Source organism: Grampus griseus (genome assembly GCF_964374135.1).
Source record: "Grampus griseus genome assembly, chromosome: 1".
NCBI lineage: Eukaryota > Metazoa > Chordata > Mammalia > Artiodactyla > Delphinidae > Grampus > Grampus griseus.
In genome coordinates, this window is record NC_139017.1 from 83705100 (window position 1) to 83723657 (window position 18558).

Sequence of the window (18558 nt, forward strand, 5' to 3'; positions counted from 1 at the left end):
ATTTCTATAAATGATTTCTAAGTTAATTCCATTATGATCAGAGAACATATTTTGTACGATTTAAATTCTCTTAAATTTACTGAGTCTTGTTTTATGGTCCAGAATATGGTCTATATTTGTAAATGTTCCACGTGCACTAGAAAAGAATGTATATCCTTGTATTATTGGGTAGTATGCTCTAACAAATAACAATTAGGTCAAGTTGGTTGAAAGTGTTATTCGTGTTATAACCTTACTGATTTTTTGCTTACTTTTTCTAAAGTGGGTATTGAAATCTTGAACTATAATTATGAAGTTTTTTCTATTTTCCTTTTAGTTCTCATTCTGGTATCATTTCCATTCCACCTAAAGAATTTCCTTTACTATTTCTTATAGTACAAGTCTGCTAGAGAAAAATTCCCTCATCCTTTTTTGTCTCAAAAATTTCTTTATTTCTCTTTATTTTTAAGGATATTTTTACTTTATATAGTTGGCATTTTTTCTTTCCAGCATCTTAAAGATGACATTTGACTGACTTCCAGTTTGTACTGTTTCTGTTGATAAGTCTGCAGTCATTCTATATTCCCCGCATGTACTTCTTTTTCTGTCTGCCTTTCACATTTTCTCTTTATCACTGGTTTTCAGCAATTAGATTATTATGTACATTGATCTTTTTTTTTTTAAATGTTTCTTCTTCTTGGGGTTTGTTGAGATTCTTTGATCTATGGGTTTATAGTTTACACTGAATTTGCCAATATTTCAGCCACTATTTCTTCAAATATTTTTTCTGCTTCCCCCACTTTGGCTTGATAGTGTGCCATAGGTCAATATGAGCAGATCACGGTCCTGTTCTGCTTATAATCCAATGTCTGAAAACAGCTGTTATAGATATCTTGCCCAAGTTCTGGTTGTTTATGATAAGACGGTAAATCTAGTACCAGTTAGACCTTCGTTGCAAAGGTAGAAGTCTCTCTGTCTCTCTCACTATTCGGTTGCTTTTAAAAAGTTCACTGTTTTACTCTTCTTGCTCTCCATGTTTGCTTGATTAGTTTATATTGCTAAGTCTTCAAGTTCACTGATCTTTTCTTTTGCAGTTCCTAATCTGCTGTTAAGCCCATCCAGTGAATTTCTGAAGTTCCATTCAGTTCTTTTTAAAAGTATACATCTTGTTTTCTCTTTATTCTGTTCATATTGTCCTTTAAATCCTTGAGCATATTTATGATAACTTTAAAATTCTTGGTATGGTCATTATCTGTGTCCCTTCTGGTTTTTTTTAAAAATTATTATTCTTTTCTTTAATCAGCTCACTTTTCTTTTATGGATCGCATTTCCTTGTTTTTTTGTATGCCTAGTATTTTTTTATTAGACACTGGACATTGTGAATATTATGTTATTCAGTGTCCAGATTTTGTTGACTTCCTTTAAAGAGTGTGGATTATTCCCTTCCCCCCCCACTTTCCTTTATTTTTACTAACAGTTAAGTTACATGCATATTCACTTGATCCTTTTGGGACTTTTTATATTTAATTTTGTTAAAATGGGCCTCAAGGAGCTTAATCGATGGTCATTTTAACCCTACTAGTAAGCCATGACCCTAACGGGGTCTCTCCACTCAGTCTGGTTAGAACTCAAATGTCTCTTGGTCCTGTGTAAGCTCTGGTATTGTTAATCTTACAGCTCACAGAGAGTTCTTTGCCCTGCTATGTGAAGTCTCATCCTACACATTCTCAGCTTAGTATTCAGCAACAGACCCAAGGAGGCACCTATGCAGTTTGCCTGAACTCCTTTTCTTCATAGTTCTTTCCTCTCTGACACCCTGTCTTACAAATTCCAAGTACCTCAGACTTCTTGAACTTATATTTCATATGTCCCCTCAACTCAGAGTCTGCTAAACTCTGCCTGGGCTCTTCCTTACTATGCTGTAGCCTCAAAAGTGCCTCCAGGAAGAAAGCTGAGGAAATTACAGGACTCCTCTGTGTGCAGTCTCCTTTCCTCTTCTCTTAGGGGTCACAGTTGTGTTTTATCTATAGTGCAATGTCTGACAACAGTAGAAGTCTCTCTTTCTCTCTTATTAATTTTGTTGTTTAAATTGTCTCAGATTTTGTCAGTGGGCACCCCATCTAGGTGGCTTTTTTTTCTTTATGTTCTTCTGATATGTCCCCAAAATTTTTTAAGCATACTTTCTGATACAATTGGATATTCCAAGCTCACCTTGTACTTTCCTTGCCCCAGACAGAGAATCAGAATTTTCTCCAGGAAGAAATGGCATCTTTTTTTTTTAATTTCTTTTTTTATAATTAATTTATTTTTATTATTTATTTATGTACTTTTGGCTGCGTTAGGTCTTTGTTGCTGTGTATGGGCTTTCTCTAGTTGTGGCGAGCAGGGGCTACTCTTCGTTGTGGTGTGCAGGCTTCTCATTGTGGTGGCTTCTCTTGTTGCAGAGCATGGGCTCTAGGCACATGGGCTTTGGTAGTTGTGGCTCACAGGCTCTAGAGTGCAGGCTCAGTAGTTGTGGCACACGGGCTCAGTTGCTCCCCGGCATGTGGGTTCTTCCCGGACCAGGGCTTGAACCCGTGTCCCCTGCATTGGCTGGCGGATTCTTAACCACTGGACCACCAGGGAAGTCCCAATCTGGCATCTTTTAGTAAAGAATTACATTTAGAGACCAGATGTGACCATTCAGTTTGCTAACTGCTACTGATGCATTAGGGCTTCTAGATTCTTGGAAGTGTTTTGGGCAGTTCAATTTTAAGTTAGGAGTTCCTGTTAGGATCTGAAGTAGCTGTAGCTGTTTGGAAACTATGAATTAACACAAATAAATTGTAGAGCTCCTTTCTAAGGCTCCTTTTTCCCCCTCACGCTGGGGAGAAACTGCAAAACTAGGACAGTAGAAGTAAGTTAAAAAGAAGATCGAGTAAAAGTGGCAGAGGGCAGCAAAAAGTACAAGTACATATTTTTATTACCTTGCTTTAACAAGGAAGGAGGGAGCTCTAGAGCTATGAAACTAAAAATGCTACCCTGAGACACCCCATGCAGGCAAAATACCAAGTTCCTTATAAGGGGATAAAAATCAGATTGTTTTCAGACTTTTTTAAGAGCAATGCTTTATGCCAGAAAACAATTAGATAATTAAGATAGTCTGGGAAAGAAATTATGAGCCAAAAATGTCATATCCATCCAAACAAACTTTAAAGTATAAAAGCCACAGAGAAACTGCTATAATGATCCTGTGAACCTTTCATGGAAATCTGGTAGACAACAAGCTTTAGACAACCAGAATTATTGAAGAAACAACAACATAAGGGTTGGTAGCTTGATTAAATATGTATCTACCCAAAGAATGGAGAATAAACGATGATTATAAAGGGGAGAGTACAGTACATAATGGCTGCTTGCATTGCCAATATAGATACAGATCAAGCAACAAAAAAACGGTCAGAATGAGGAAAGCATATGCAAAGCAGAATGAGCTCGCTGATTACCTTATATGTGTTGGGAATAAAAAGATATTACTTCAAGTCAGATGATGGGAGAGGGAGAGGTAAGGAGGAAGAAGAAATGACTAGATAATTTTAATATTACTCATAGTAGGAACAAAAAAAAAGGGATGAGAAACACAGAGTATTATATAAAGGTACAGAGATAACCAGTAGAATAAAGATACAAATCTTCCTAAAAAGAGAGCTCAAATAAAATAGACTACATAGTGAAAGGCTTTTTATATAAAATACTTGTACATGGGTAAAATAGAAAAACATGACCAAACTGGGACTAAAGATAACAATCACATCAATAAATATAAAGTTTCACATTGGCTACAAAATAGAAAAACATGACAAAACTGAGACTAAAGATTTCGATCTAATCAATAAATATATTTTCACACTGGCTACAAAGTTCAACACTATTTGTAAAACAAAGAGATTCAGAAAGATAAAAGAATAAAAAGATGGACAAAGATTTATCAGGCAAATGCAAAGAAAAGAAGGCAGGAATTGCAATTCTGAAATGTGACAAGGTAGATTTATGGGAGGAAATCATAGATAAGTAGTCAGATTTTAAAACAAAATATTTTATACCATGTTAAGGAGTCTAGACTTGCAGTCAACAGGACTTTTTGAAGGATAAACTACAAATGGAAAAGAATCAGATGTGCACTTTAAAGATGAACTAGACTGAGGTGACACTGGAGTCAGGGGATACAGTTAGAATGGGGCAACGGGCCACACACTGCTTGAGTACCTACTCTAGACCAAGTGGTTTACATTTATGTTCTCACTTTAATTCTAATAATGATATCAGGTGAGTCTTATGATTCCCATTTTATACATGGAGATTCTGAAGCTTAGGAAGATTAAGTAACCTGCCCAAGTAAACCAACTAGTAAAACGCCAGAATCAAGATTTTGAAGTCAGTTTTACTTAGCTCTTTGCAACTACATAATGCTATTTGTTGTTGTTGTGGTTGTTTTTTAAAATCCAAGTAAGAAAGAGTGAGGGTCTATGGTAGTTCAGAGAGATAGGTATTTAAGAAGCATAATTAGGAAGGTTTGGTGATGAACTGGACATTGTGTGAGATTAAATAACAAGAAAAAGAAATCAAGAATTCCAGAGGCCTTATAAAAGCTAGTGTCCACAAGGAATTACAAATATACTGAAAAGTAAAACAAACCAGAATGTCCTTTTATTCCCTTTTATTGTTTACTGCTTTTATTCTTCCCCAGACCTACGCCAGTTAAACCAAGCATACATGATTTGTTATGTGTTAAAAAAAACAATGAAAAGCCAAAACTATCATTACAACAACAATCAGGTCCTATGAAAACTATTAAAGACTAGAAGAGATACACCAACATCTAGATAAAAATTCAAAGAGGATTACCACAAAGGTGGCACTGCATGCTTCCTCCTTTTTTCCTTTGGGGAAGAGGCAGATTTTAAAATTAGTAGTATCCTAATAATTAATAAAAAATATTTGTTCTCAGTGTACAGGCATTGAGAGCAAAATAGTCTTCTTACTGCATAGGCTTTAGAAATTGACTTATAGGAAAAACATCTAGTTAGCAACATGTACATTTATATTCTTAAAATTTTAAAGTCTAATGACTTTTATAAAAGTCAAAATATAGAATCTTCTAGTTTTTCTATTTTTAAAATATAACACTTGAAAGTCCTCTGAAAATTTTTCTCTTTATCCAATTTTTGTTTCATTCCAATGTCCCAACTTAGTCTCCACAATTTCATATGAGATACTCTAGTGAATTATTTCTAGACATTTGATTAGTTAAATAAAGATATTTTGGCTGCATTTCTTTTATTCCATCTCATACTTACATGGAATAGTTCTCAAATAGAGATTATCTCTAATCACTTGCTGCAGTTTGTGGTCAACTGATCCTTTCTGAAACTGAAGACTCAGGTAATGTCGCAAATCTTTATTAATGACTTTGCCTACAAAAAAAACACACAAGACAAAACACATAACTGTTAGATCTCCAGTTAAATATCAGTGCTAGTTAATGAATACCCTTAAACCATTTAGCCATAAATAGGAAAAAGAAATCAGAATATTTTATCCAAAACAAGATAACTGTACCAAACTATTATAGGTACTATAATTAAAATACACAACTTTAATACACAATGTAGGCATAATTTTACATGGAAGGAGAGGGAGGACGTATAAGTCACAGAACATGACAAATATCCAATGACTTTAAATACGATCTATACCCTGGTAAGTGCCAAATTCTTATCACGTCTCTAACCCTGACCGATCTCCACCAGGCTCCAAACTCATCAAACTCTCTATATATTGCAGATATATTTGGAAGTCAAATAACCACCTCAAATTTCAGATGACCAAAACAGAACTCTTAATTCTATCCTCTCCCATTATTTTCTTCTCCTCTCGTTCTTCCTGTCTTGGAAAATTACCACCACCAATCCAATCGAACAAACCCCAAACCTAGAAGTCATCCTCAATTTCTCCTTTTTACTTCTATCCCTCAACGCAATTTATTAGCAACTTCTGTCAGTTCTACCTCCAAAACATATACCATAACTGCCCACTTCCCTCCACTTCCACTGCCACCATCTAAGCTAAGCCACCATCATTTCTCACCTGGAATTCTGTAACAGCCCTCTAATCGGTTTCCCTGCATCCATTCTTGGCTCCTTCCTGCTCCCACCATTCACAAAGAAGCCAGAATGAGATTTTTAAACATAAATCAGATAATCACTATTCTGTTTAGAGCCACAAATGACTTCTTGCTGCTCTTGGAATATAATTCAAACTTCTAAACAGGCCTACGTGTTTCAGCTCTGGCTATCTCTGACCCAAACTCACTCACCCTTCACCCTCTCAAACTACGTTCCTCCCACACTGGACATCTTTATCATCTCTAACAGGCCAAATGGGTCCTACGCAAAACCTTCTGCCTATCACTAGATTGAACAGGCATTTTCCATCCACTTGCTTGACTCCTAGATACAATGTGAATAAATAGGAGTGAAAGGTTGTTTTTTCTTATTTGTGGGGAAAATGGGAGATTAAAAAGAGGGATATTAGGGGTCTCAAAGAAATATTAAGCAGAAAAATAGAGGACTGCAGAAATCTGATTGCAGTGAATTTATAATAAGGGTTGAGCTTAAAATGAACATCAAAGCAATCCAAACACTTTCCATGAGACAAGGTTTCAGATAATTAGAAAAGAGCAATGCTAAATCAAAATAGATTATCTTATTGAATAAGAAATGAATAGTTGATTAAAATATACTCTTTATTTTATTTGAAACAGCATAGTTATGACCAGATTAGATAAATCAAAGGTTACTACAGATCAGTTCATTCTTTTAACTATTATTCTGTAACACAGCATTTCTAATCCCTTCTTTTGGTCTTTTCTCACATATATAAATAAACATAACCTATATGAGAGAGTATTAAAATAAGCAGGAAATCAGAGAGCTTCTAAAGTTTAGAGATAACATTCATATCCTAAACTAATAAACATAAACCAAAAAGTCCCTGTTTTGCATTGTCAAAAATAGATGCTGAGGAAGGGGAGAAACTTGTGATCAAAGAAGAAAACCTGAAAGATATTTACAGGAATAACACAGAACAATGTGTGGTCCTAGAGGCTGCTTCTGCCAGGCACTTTGGGGCCCCACCAACCCAACTCCAATTTAAATGGAATCATATTATTTCATTTTTTATTTATATTATGGAACTTGTTCATTGCTGGGTAGAAGAAAAACCCAATTCATAATTAATACTGTACAGTCTCATTGCTTAGTGAACAAAATCATACCCAATGAGTTCATTACGTATTTTAAAAATCAGATAAGGAGTGTTTCAAATGCACTGTAATAATCAGTATACAAAAGCTTTTGTGGACTGTTACATAGGTGCTTGAAAGTATTAAGTGATGCTTGCAGAAGTTTGGTTAGGGTTTTTGACTAGACAGAGAATGCATCATTTTTTTCTATTTGAAATAAGCTATATAGGCTCCATAAAAACCTGCTATCCAATGTATTTTCAAAAACAGTTTTAATCTGGATAAAGGCTAATGCCTGTTTTATTAAAGAAGACAATCTAAATCAACACTTTTTTAATTCAAGGTTTGTCAAATTTTTTAATTTGAAGCTTTACTATAAAATATGGCATAACTCACAGAGATAACTATACAATGCTAAAAACCCACACTGGATTTTAATCTATAAAAACAACAAGACAAAGCCATAATAAAAATCATAGATCACAAATTACCACATGAGGGGGGCTCTTTTAAGGGAAAATGAAGGTAAACAACTCAATTCCTGTTTCAAGGGCCCACAAGACCTTAAGACAGAGAATCATTAAAGCGGAAAGAATTAGATTTAAAGAATAACACCTAGATTTATCAGGATGGGAACTGCACTCTATCTTCACCCTCAACTTCTATGGGGATTCTGGATGCAATGCTGAGATGAACAGTTGCAAAGAAGAGGGTGAAGTACAATTTCATAAATGGGATATTTAAAGTGCGCAACTATTCAAAGAAATCATCACACTTTTCTGAGGTTGGAGACAAAATATTACAAATATCAATGAAATGTCAACTATAAAAGATTAACAAATTATATGGATTGGCATTCTTTAAGATTAATAATAATTAATGACAGAATATATTGGATACAGCAGTCATCATGGACTTTCTTGCTTCAAGAAGCCAAAAACAACTTTCGTAAGGGGACAGAATATTATGCTTTCCACTTCAATGTGGTTCCAGGGAATTTATTAAAAAAAAAAAAAAAGTACAAATATCCTGAATAGGGAGATGGCTGTGGAATTACCAGAAGGCCAACAGAACCATTAGCTCACAGAGACACTGCTGAGATTCTCTATATTATTAAATTGTATATGAACTTCCAGCTTTTGTTTAAGGAGGGTTTCACAGAAACTTGACATTTCAAGAGTATGAAAACATCTACTTGGGGTTAATGCAGTTGTTAAACAAATAAGAAAAAAGATTCTTCATAATTGCATTCTTACCCAGCCAGCCTTTGATTTTAAGTGTTAAGATTATTCTTTGACTTTTAAGTGATTTATAAATCGAGTTGATTTATGAAACTTAAAAAGAGATCTGTAAATCTTACATACACAGCTCAGGAGGGGAAAAGTCTATAACTGAAATCTCAATCATATGAATAAATCCAGGCACTCAAGTTTCAATATACAAATCCTCAGTCAAAAGAACTCATAACTCAAATTCATGCTTTCTGAGTGTATGCCAATTAATATTCACTACCATTTCTCTTTAAGGAATCAGTATATAGAATCACTGGTTATTATTTAGGTAAACACTGTGGCATGCTGGCATAGGTGTGGTCATGCAAGCAGCTGTAAACCAACCCAATTGCCAACATTTCATTGTCTTTTCTGTAAGGGTAGTCTAGGAGACTTTGTCAACCACTTGCCAAAGTCAAGATATGACATGTCTTTACTATTGTCTAATCCAGTAGTAATTATACAATTGAAAAGAAGAAAAACATAAGGTCAGTTTGGCATGTCTTGTTCTTATACATTCACGTTGATTCATGGAGACCACCCCTTTCTTTTCTAAACACTTTCAATATTTTATTAGTTTTATCTTTTACAATCTCTTCCAATGTCGCAGTTTAAACTTAGGGAAGTGGATTTGTGTTTTTCTCAATCTATGCCTTTTTGGAAACTGCGACATTTGTCTTGCCTCAGTCTCCTGGTACTTCCCCCATTCTCCACGATTTCACAAAGAATATTGACAATAACCCTGAGATCATACCTGAGAGTCCCTTTAACTCCTGGGGGGCAATTCAACTGAGTCTTGAAAACTTAATTTCATTTAAAGTGAATAATACTCTTATGATCTCATCTTTTTAAAATTTAATTTCCCTCATTTGAGGTTGTTTGTTTTATCTTTTACTGTTGGAAAAGTAATTCTTCCAGTTCAAGACTATGGAAGCAAAGTAAGAATGGTACAGAACTGATTTCTGCCTGTAAACTGCTACCAATAACGTCTTCTCACAGTAAGTCTACCTCTTCCTTCTCACTGCTCTTGCTTCAAACACAACCTTAAAAGCTCTTTGAGCTCTATGAAGTATCTAAACTCCTTCTGAGCTTTGGCCGATAGTAAAGGAAATTCAATGTTTATTTTTTACAGTCTACTTAGCACTGTACAAATGTGATTGCGTTCCATCCAATTATCAATCACATACATCTTTTAAAAATCCTGAGCTGCTCAGAACATTCTTTGTACCCATAAGAATTTCATCACATAACTTTTCTTTTAGAAATCTCTAGTCTTGGAACCACACCTATAGATGTCATAAACTTAAAAAAAAAAAAATCTGTTTTCCTCAAAGGCAAAGTACGGGCATAATCACGTCCCACTTTTCTTCCTTACTATGATGACTGTAAATAGCCTGGTGAAGTTCCCCAGCAAACTGTTCAATCTAACTAGTTCAACACAACTGATGTTACTAACTAGTCATTTCCCATTAGACATAGACTCAGAAGAGCATTGCATTTTATTGCTTCCTCTACATCCTGAGCTCCATGAAACTAGTGAAAAAGATATACATGAGCTTAACTCCAAACTGGCTCCTTGGTTCAAGGCAGGAGTTCCCTAAGACAAAATAAACCAAACTGCAGTCCACTTGTTTGTGAAACTGTAAATGGTATTTGAACAAGGCTTTTCTAGATAATCAGTATCTACACATTTCAAAGTAAAATATATTCTGTGGCACAAAAGTTATTTAAAATATCTTATACAGTTGTTAAACATAAAAGTTTGTCAGCTATCTTAGGACCAAGGTCATGGTTTGTTTTTACAGATTTAGTGCCAGGATCTAGCACACAGAACAAATGAGTCAGCTTAATTTTGTATATTTAATTGTTCATTTCACCCTCTACATCATCTAATGCAGGAAATTTTAGAATGCTCACTTAACTGATACAGTATTCTTTGTATATACAAAACTATATATATATATATATATTTTTTTTTTTTTTTTTTTTTTTTGCGGTACGCGGGCCTCTCACTGTTGTGGCCTCTCCCGTTGCGGAGCACAGGCTCCGGACGTGCAGGCTCAGCAGCCATGGCTCACGGGCTCAGCCACTCCACGGCATGTGGGATCTTCCTGGACCGGGACACCAACCCGTGTCCCCTGCATCGGCAGGCGGACTCTCAACCACTGCGCCACCAGGGAAGCCCTATATAAAACTTTATTTTAAACTGTTTCTTAAACGATGAAATTAACTTTATTTGGACTCTGTCAAAATGCTACAGTAAATTCTTCATTGACACAGCAAGCTCTACGTCTTTAAAAGTAAGTTTTAATTACAGCTTTTATGCCAATTCCTCAAATTCTGTTCATCAGAACACTGATGACTAGGACTGCTATTTTATAATAATAATTATTATATTGTACATATATGCTATATGTTTTCACTCATTTCTCATGGAAAGCTTTAAGGTAGATATTATTATTCCCATTTTATAGGTAAGGAGTTGAGGTACAGAGAGGTTAAGTAACTCGGCCAAGGTTGTATCACTGAAAGTAGCAGACCTGGGGTCTGAACCCAGTTAATCTGGCTCCAGAACCTGCACTATAAGCACTGTGCTAGAATACCTCCCTCCCTTCTTCCCTCCTTCCCTCCCTCCTTTCCATGAATTTCTTCTCTTGCTTAAGCTTACAAGAAAACAAGCTTAGAACACCATCTTTCATAAGAGCCCACCCTTCTATGAAAGTTACGTCTATCGTGTAAAAAAAGATTTACTGAGTCCTGAATAGTAGGCTTTTGCGGGTAAAGCAGTGAATGAGAGTGCACCCAACTGAACTAAAAGTCTCACAGGGAAGATGAACACTGAGAAAGAAATTTCAAACTCGAGAGCATTATGAAAGAGAAGCATAGAGCACTGTGGGAATCTATAATCTGGATCCTAAGTCTAGGGAGCCTAGGGAGCCGTCAGTGAGTAATCACACTGGAGCTGAAACCTGAAGGATAAATAGAATCCAACTAGACAAAAAAAAAAAAAAAGGTGGGGGGATTGGTAGAGGGAGTGGTACATGCGAAGGCACTTACTTGAGGTGGGAAAGAACACAGTGCTGACAGGAACTGAGAGAAATCCAGTATAGCTGGTTCTTAGGAAGTGAGGAAGAGTTCACACAAGCTGAGACAAGAGTTCCAAGGGCCAGTGGGTTGAGTAGAACCTTGTGACAATAATTTAAAAGAACTTCAACTAACTCAGGTATGACACCAAGGACCTTCATAATTGCTATAAGCTAGCAACTATGGATATATTCTTACTGGTCACATCTATATTTCATATTTGTGTTCAAATGCCACCTTGTTATTTCTATTCAGTCTTTTATCTGTAAGAGGATTTTCAAGGTGTAAGAGGATATTCAAGGTTATAAACTTAGACAACCCCTATCAACATAACTCTTTAAGTGTTCCACTCTCATTATAGGCAAGTGGAACCTAATGAATTTTTTAAATAATTTATATAACTAAATTCTTATTCTGTCCCAAATTTGAAAAGCACTAAATCTTCTGGAATCTCTTGAGCCACTTAGTGTTTAAAACTGGCCAGTTTTCAGTATTCTTCTGAGTTACAGTGTGAAGAAACACAGACTGAAGCGATCAAGCGGTGTTGCTGTCTTCCGCAGAATCCTGCTGCCACCTCACCAGTCAGGAGAAAGTCTCCTACTAACAGAGGTCACGTTCTTTTTTTTTTTTCCCCCTCAGACTTTTAAGATATTATTCACATAAAATATACACATAAGTTTAAGCTATGCATGCAACGATTTGATACATGTATATATTGTTAAACAATTACCATAGTTAAGGTCAGTTTGTAACCCCATCCTTTCACATAATTACCATTTTATGTATGTGTGGAGATAGCACTTAAGATCTACTCTAACATCTTTCATGTATACAATCTGGTATGACAGTCATCACGCTGTACATTAAAACCCCAGAACTCATCCACCTTAGAGCTGTATGTTTGTACCCTTTGACCAACATCTCCCCATTTCCCCCACACCTAGCCCCTGAAGAAAATGCACCATTCTGCTCTTTATTTCTATGAGAATATGAGTTTCTATTTCTATCTCTATTACATTCCACATGTAAATGAGAAGATACAGTATTTGTCTTTGTCTGCTGGAGGTCACATTCCTTGTCTCTATTACAAATTAGGGAGTAGTACATATTAAAATGAGTGTCCATTCTCCACTGATTCCTGGAAGCAGCTATCATAAACACATTGGTCAGATTTCATCTACTGCCCTGGGTCCTACATCACTGGCAGTTTAAGGCCAAGTCTGCTGCTGCACATCTGGTCCTTTCCCAGCACACCCTAGAAATGTTTTCTCCCTCCCTCCTTTCTCTCCGTCCTTTCTTCCTTCCCTCCCTTCCTTGATTATTATTTTTAATGCATTTACCATCAGAAGAACTGGAAGCATAGCTAAAGTAAGAACTCTTTGGTTTAGGTAATCTGAAAAATCCCTGAACTACACCAAACTAAATATACCCATCCCTAAAAGCCTAACACTGTTTACTACATGTAGAATTCAATATTAATGCAGCATTGAAATTGCTTCATTATATTCAAATTATGTGCAAACAAAACCCATTATCATGCTGTATACTTTTTTTTGAAAGTTTTTTATGGTTTTTATTTGCTTAAATAAAGCAAGTATTTCTGTGTAGAATGTATTTGCAAGTAACAATCATTTCTCTAAAAAAACCTGATGCATGGCCAGGAATCCAAGTTATAAATATTATAAAAAGTTGGTGGTCCAGAGAATGCTGTTGTATCTATATCTGTTCTTACTTCTGAGGCAACTACCCCAGTCCTGCTAACACCCTGCCCTACCCTCTAACCTCCACACCCAACTCTTTCCCCTGCTGGTTTCAGTTTTGTGTCTACTCCACCTGGAGACCCACAGTGTTGTATACACATAAATACCGTTAGGGCAAAAGGCCTGCACATTGACCACCTGTTCACCTGCTCTTTGAAGCCAACACCCAGGCAGAACTCTGAAGTCCACATTAAGGAACTTCTGTTTTCATCTCTCCTCCCCGCTCGTTATTACTACAAACAATGGGGTACGTGTTGGCCTCCCTCACTGGATCTTAAGCCTGTGTGAAGCCACGAACTATGTTTCGTTCATCTCTGTATCTACCCTCCAAAATACCTAGCACAGCTCTGAGTAAACACTCTCTTAAACACACCAAAATGATACTTGATAATGTGACTGCTATACTGACAGTTTTAAATGGAATTCATCTCCGACAAACACGTTTACTATAATCCTCACAGAAATCCCTTCATTAACCAGCACTGTTAAAAGTAAGTTTTGATTATAACAATGTGGTCAAACGCTCATAAGGTATTTTAAGTGAAAAGAGCAGGTCACAAAACAGAATATTCAGTGTGACCCCCAAATTGTAACATACCTGAGGATATGCAAATTTTTAAAATGTAAGGGTCATACAAAAACTCATACTTAAACATTAGCAATACTTAAAACATTATTGCAGGTATAATTATTGGGTGATTTAAAAAAACTTTTATCTTCATGGTTTTTGTATTTTCAAATTTTCTACAGTGATCATCTATTACTATAATGAGAAAAAACTTTTAAAAACTAGAAACCACATTTTCAAAAACTTTGCCCTTCAAAGGTCATTCGTGGAAAAGGAAGCCTGACCCAGTGAAGCATTATGACAAAAAACTTGCAAAAGTTCTATGTAAAAGCTGATACTATTTGTCTAGGTTTTCCTTTAATCATTTGTTTTTAATAAGTAGTATTTTCCCCATACCGAGGTTAAATTCCAACCATTTTGCTTTTAACTGAAACTCTCAATTGATAAATAAGCTATAGAATATTCAAATCTACATTTGAAAAGTAAGATGAAAATCACAATTCTAGAAAAGACACAACAAAATCACCACAATGTTCCCTTTAAAAGTCATGCATCAGAAACAGCAAAGTAAGATGAACCTTCCTAGCAGAAAACAGTAGAAAAAATAAGAAATCATCAAAAGTGGGTCTTTTTCTTTTCAAAGCTTTTACTTGATGGGATCATGTAGATTTAGTTCTTAAAAACAGTTTTTCTAAAATGCTATCCTGAGTCTATTTACAATTTTTTCTTTGTGGCACTCACATCAGGAATCATTAGCAAACCTGTCAGAATGCCAGATAACCAGTGCTGGATGGCACACGGAAATCTGAATCATAGTATTAATGCTTCATCCTTTTGACAAGAGGGTACAAAGCCCTCTATTGTGCCTTGTCATTTTCCCTGAAAACAGAAAACTGGGTTTTCTGCAAATCAAAGTTATATGCTTCAGCAGAATGTCCAGGACTTGAGGTAGAAGATCTGTTACTGATATTTCATTGTAGCAGCTAATAAAAAGATAGCTGAAAGGGAATACAGATGTGCTTGATTAGAAGTCTGAGTGGAAAAAAAAATGACTATTACAGAATTCAGACTGCATTTTAAGATGCATCATTATGTAAACAATCTCAACTTCTAGGTTCAGGCAGTAGGCTGATATAATTAACCACTATTAAAAAAGGAATTTAATAGCTTCTTTTTCTCTGATATCTTTTAAAAATAGAAATTTATCCCAAGCCTTAGAAATTTTCCAAAGTAGATAGTTTAAAGGTCCTAAAAACTATATTACACATCAAAACTGATCTGACTCCAGGGAGAGTCAACATTCGTTAAAAAATAATTTGTTATTTCCCATCTTCATTTCTAATCTCTGTGTTTCATCAGGAACATATTTAAAAGGATTTCTTTATCATCCTTACAAAAAATGTCAAAATTTCAAAGAAACATTTTTAGAGATAAATGGCCATTTCTATGTATATCCCCCTATTCAGATTCCTCCACTAAAAACCATTCCCCCCCCCCCTCACCTCAACTATAAGTCTGAGTGAATCAGGACGTTTCAGAAAATGTCAACGTAAATGAAAGTGTCAGAAGATCTCCAGTCTCCCATTTCCCATTAAAGGGTCTTAACAAACAAAAGAATACCAGCAAAAAAGAAAAAAAAAAGAGGGAGGGCAGGAAAGAAAGAGGGATGGGAGGGAGGAAGGGTGAGATGGAAGGAAGGAAGGGAGGAAGGGAGGGAGGGAGGGAGGGAGGGAGGGAGGGAGGGAGGGTAGGAAGAAGGAAGGAATCTGTACCCCTAAACTAAACCAATAGCAAGGAAAGAATCTATTTCAAAAGACAATGGGAATTTCTATAAATTCCAATATCAATTAGTGAGAACTAAGAAACTGCAAAGTAAGAACCACAATCAAGGGTATCAAATGGCCTTACTAGCTTGATAGTCTGAATTTAGGTTTAAGAACTGAAAGGGAGTCTTCTGGGCAACATGACAATATAAGTCACTTTTACAAAAGGCTCTCTAGTACAGAACAAAATGAGGAGAAATAATCAAAAATAGAAGGAAAAAAAGAGTTAATCTCTGTCCATCAAATATCAACTCCAAAGAATACAAAACAATTTAGACTACACTGAGAAAATGCCCGAAGCTGACATACAACACCCTAGCTCATAAGCATAGCACATTTTGCAGACTCTGAGTACAAAATATTGATACATGTTGAATGTATATGTTGATCTACAAAACAAAAGGTATATAAGTTGCTGTTCCCAATCCCTAGGAGAGGAGATAGACGTGTTCAGACAGAAATAGTGACAAAACTCCCCAAAAGTAGCTGCCTTTGGCACTAACCCCCTACACCTCCTCGGACATCAGAAAAACTAAACAGAGGCTATATGCCTCTACATCAAGCTGGAGAGTTTATGCGCTAATGGTAACAGTAAGTGGTACCCAGGTAAATAGGAAAAGTAGTCAAGAAAGAGCATTAATGAGTTTAAGCAAGGTAACAAAATTAGACTGGCATATTAAAAAGTTAACATCTCTGTGTGTAGAATAAACAGAGGAGGGAGCCAAGAATAGCTATGGGCATGTAGTTAAAATGTGAGGGCCGGGTCGAGCCGCTGGTTAGGAAGCGGCTGCAGCTGGCCCGAGCTTCTGAGGCTTACAGGCCGAATGAACAACTGGTTGGTGCTTAGACCCCTGCCGCAGCGGCGGGTCCCTTCACGTGCTTTCGGCGGCGACATGGAGCTGGAGGAGTTGGGGATCCGAGAGGAATGTGGCATGTTCGGATGCATCGCCTCAGGAGAGTGGCCCACGCAGCTAGATGTGCCGCATGTGATCACTCTGGGACTCGTGGGGCTGCAGCACCGGGGTCAGGAGAGTGCTGGTATTGTGACCAGTGATGGGAATTCGATACCAACATTCAAAACACACAAGGGAATGGGTCTTATAAATCACGTCTTTACTGAAGACAATTTGAAGAAATTATATACTTCAAATCTTGGAATTGGACACACGAGGTACGCCACTACAGGAAACTGTGAATTAGAAAATTGCCCGCCCTTTGTTGCTGAAACACTTCATGGGAAAATAATTGTGGCACATAATGGCGAATTGGTAAATGCTGCTCGCTTAAGGAAAAAGCTTCTGCGTCACGGTATTGGTCTGTCGTCAAGTTCTGATAGCGAAATGATCACCCAGTTACTGGCGTATACCTCTCCTCAGGAACAAGATGACACCCCAGACTGGGTGGCAAGGATTAAAAACTTAATGAAGGAAGCACCCACGGCATACTCTCTGACTATAATGCACAGAGATGTGATTTATGCGGTACGAGATCATTATGGAAATCGTCCTCTGTGCATTGGTCGTCTTATTCCTGTATCTGATATAAATGACAAAGAAAAAAAAAATCTTCAGAGACAGAAGGATGGGTGGTGTCTTCAGAATCTTGTAGCTTTTTATCTATTGGTGCAAGATATTACCGTGAAATCTTGCCTGGAGAAATTGTGGAAATATCCAGACATAATTTCCAAACTCTTGATATTATACCAAGGTCTGAAGGAAACCCAATGGCTTTCTGTATCTTTGAATATGTTTATTTTGCAAGACCAGATAGTATATTTGAAGACCAAATGGTTTACACAGTAAGATACCGTTGTGGTCTGCAGCTGGCAATTGAAGCCCCTGTGGATGCGGATTTACTTAGCACTGTCCCGGAATCTGCTACGCCTGCTGCCCTTGGTTACGCAGCAAAGTGTGGGCTTCCGTATGTGGAGGTGCTATGTAAAAACCGGTATGTAGGAAGAACATTCATTCAGCCAAACATGAGGTTAAGACAACTTGGTGTTGCGAAAAAATTTGGAGTATTGTCAGACAACTTTAAAGGCAAAAGAATTGTTCTTGTAGATGATTCAATTGTGAGAGGCAATACCATTTCACCCACAATCAAATTGCTCAAAGAATCTGGTGCAAAAGAGGTACACATTCGCGTAGCTTCACCACCAATTAGATATCCATGCTTCATGGGAATAAACATACCAACAAAAGAAGAGCTTATTGCCAATAAACCAGAATTTGAGCATATCTCAGATCATCTAGGAGCAAACAGTGCTGTGTATCTGTCAGTAGAAGGACTGGTTCCATCTGTACAAGAAGGGATAACATTTAAAAAACAGAAAGTGAAAAGGCAAGATATTATGGTTCAAGAAAATGGAAATGGTCTGGAATGTTTTGAAAAGAACGGTCATTGTACAAAGGAAGATGTTATGGTTCAAGAAAATGGGAATGGTCTGGAATGTTTTGAAAAGAACGATCATTGTACAGCTTGTCTGACTGGAAAATACCCTGTGGAACTGGAATGGTAGGTGCTAGGGCAGACACGATATTTCAAAACACAAAGTTAGTGGAGAAGTTACAGTGGTTACACCTCCATTTACTGTTACTCAGTACAGTGTGAAATGCCACATGCTTGTGTTATAAGTTTTGAGATTTTTTTCTGAAAAGGGTACCAAAGTGCTATGATTTCTTTAGTAATCCTAGATAAATATTTTGGTATTATCTAGGAACTTGGATGATCCTTTCAGTTTTATTTAATAGTTTAGTACTTTTATTTTTAGAAATCATATACATTTAACTTC

General features: G+C 36.5%; 2 protein-coding genes across 2 annotated transcripts in view; one reads left to right on the top strand and one right to left on the bottom strand.

The window, feature by feature from the left end:
* MAGI3 (membrane associated guanylate kinase, WW and PDZ domain containing 3) overlaps positions 1-6175 on the bottom strand; it is a gene marked incomplete at its 5' end in the record, with an annotated part of 103053 nt that extends 96878 nt beyond the window's left edge. Inside the window, 2 exons of the mRNA XM_082661744.1 lie at positions 5316-5432; positions 6106-6175. Coding sequence (XP_082517870.1) covers positions 5316-5432; positions 6106-6175 — 187 coding nt within the window. The remainder of the gene's footprint in view (positions 1-5315; positions 5433-6105) is intronic.
* A 10485-nt stretch (positions 6176-16660) lies between these two features.
* On the top strand, positions 16661-18285 carry LOC309825876 (amidophosphoribosyltransferase-like; the record flags this gene model as incomplete). The annotated part of the gene is given in 2 exon segments (XM_082659676.1): positions 16661-17323; positions 17326-18285. Coding segments are annotated over 2 exon segments (1623 nt in total).
* Positions 18286-18558: the final 273 nt, after the last annotated feature.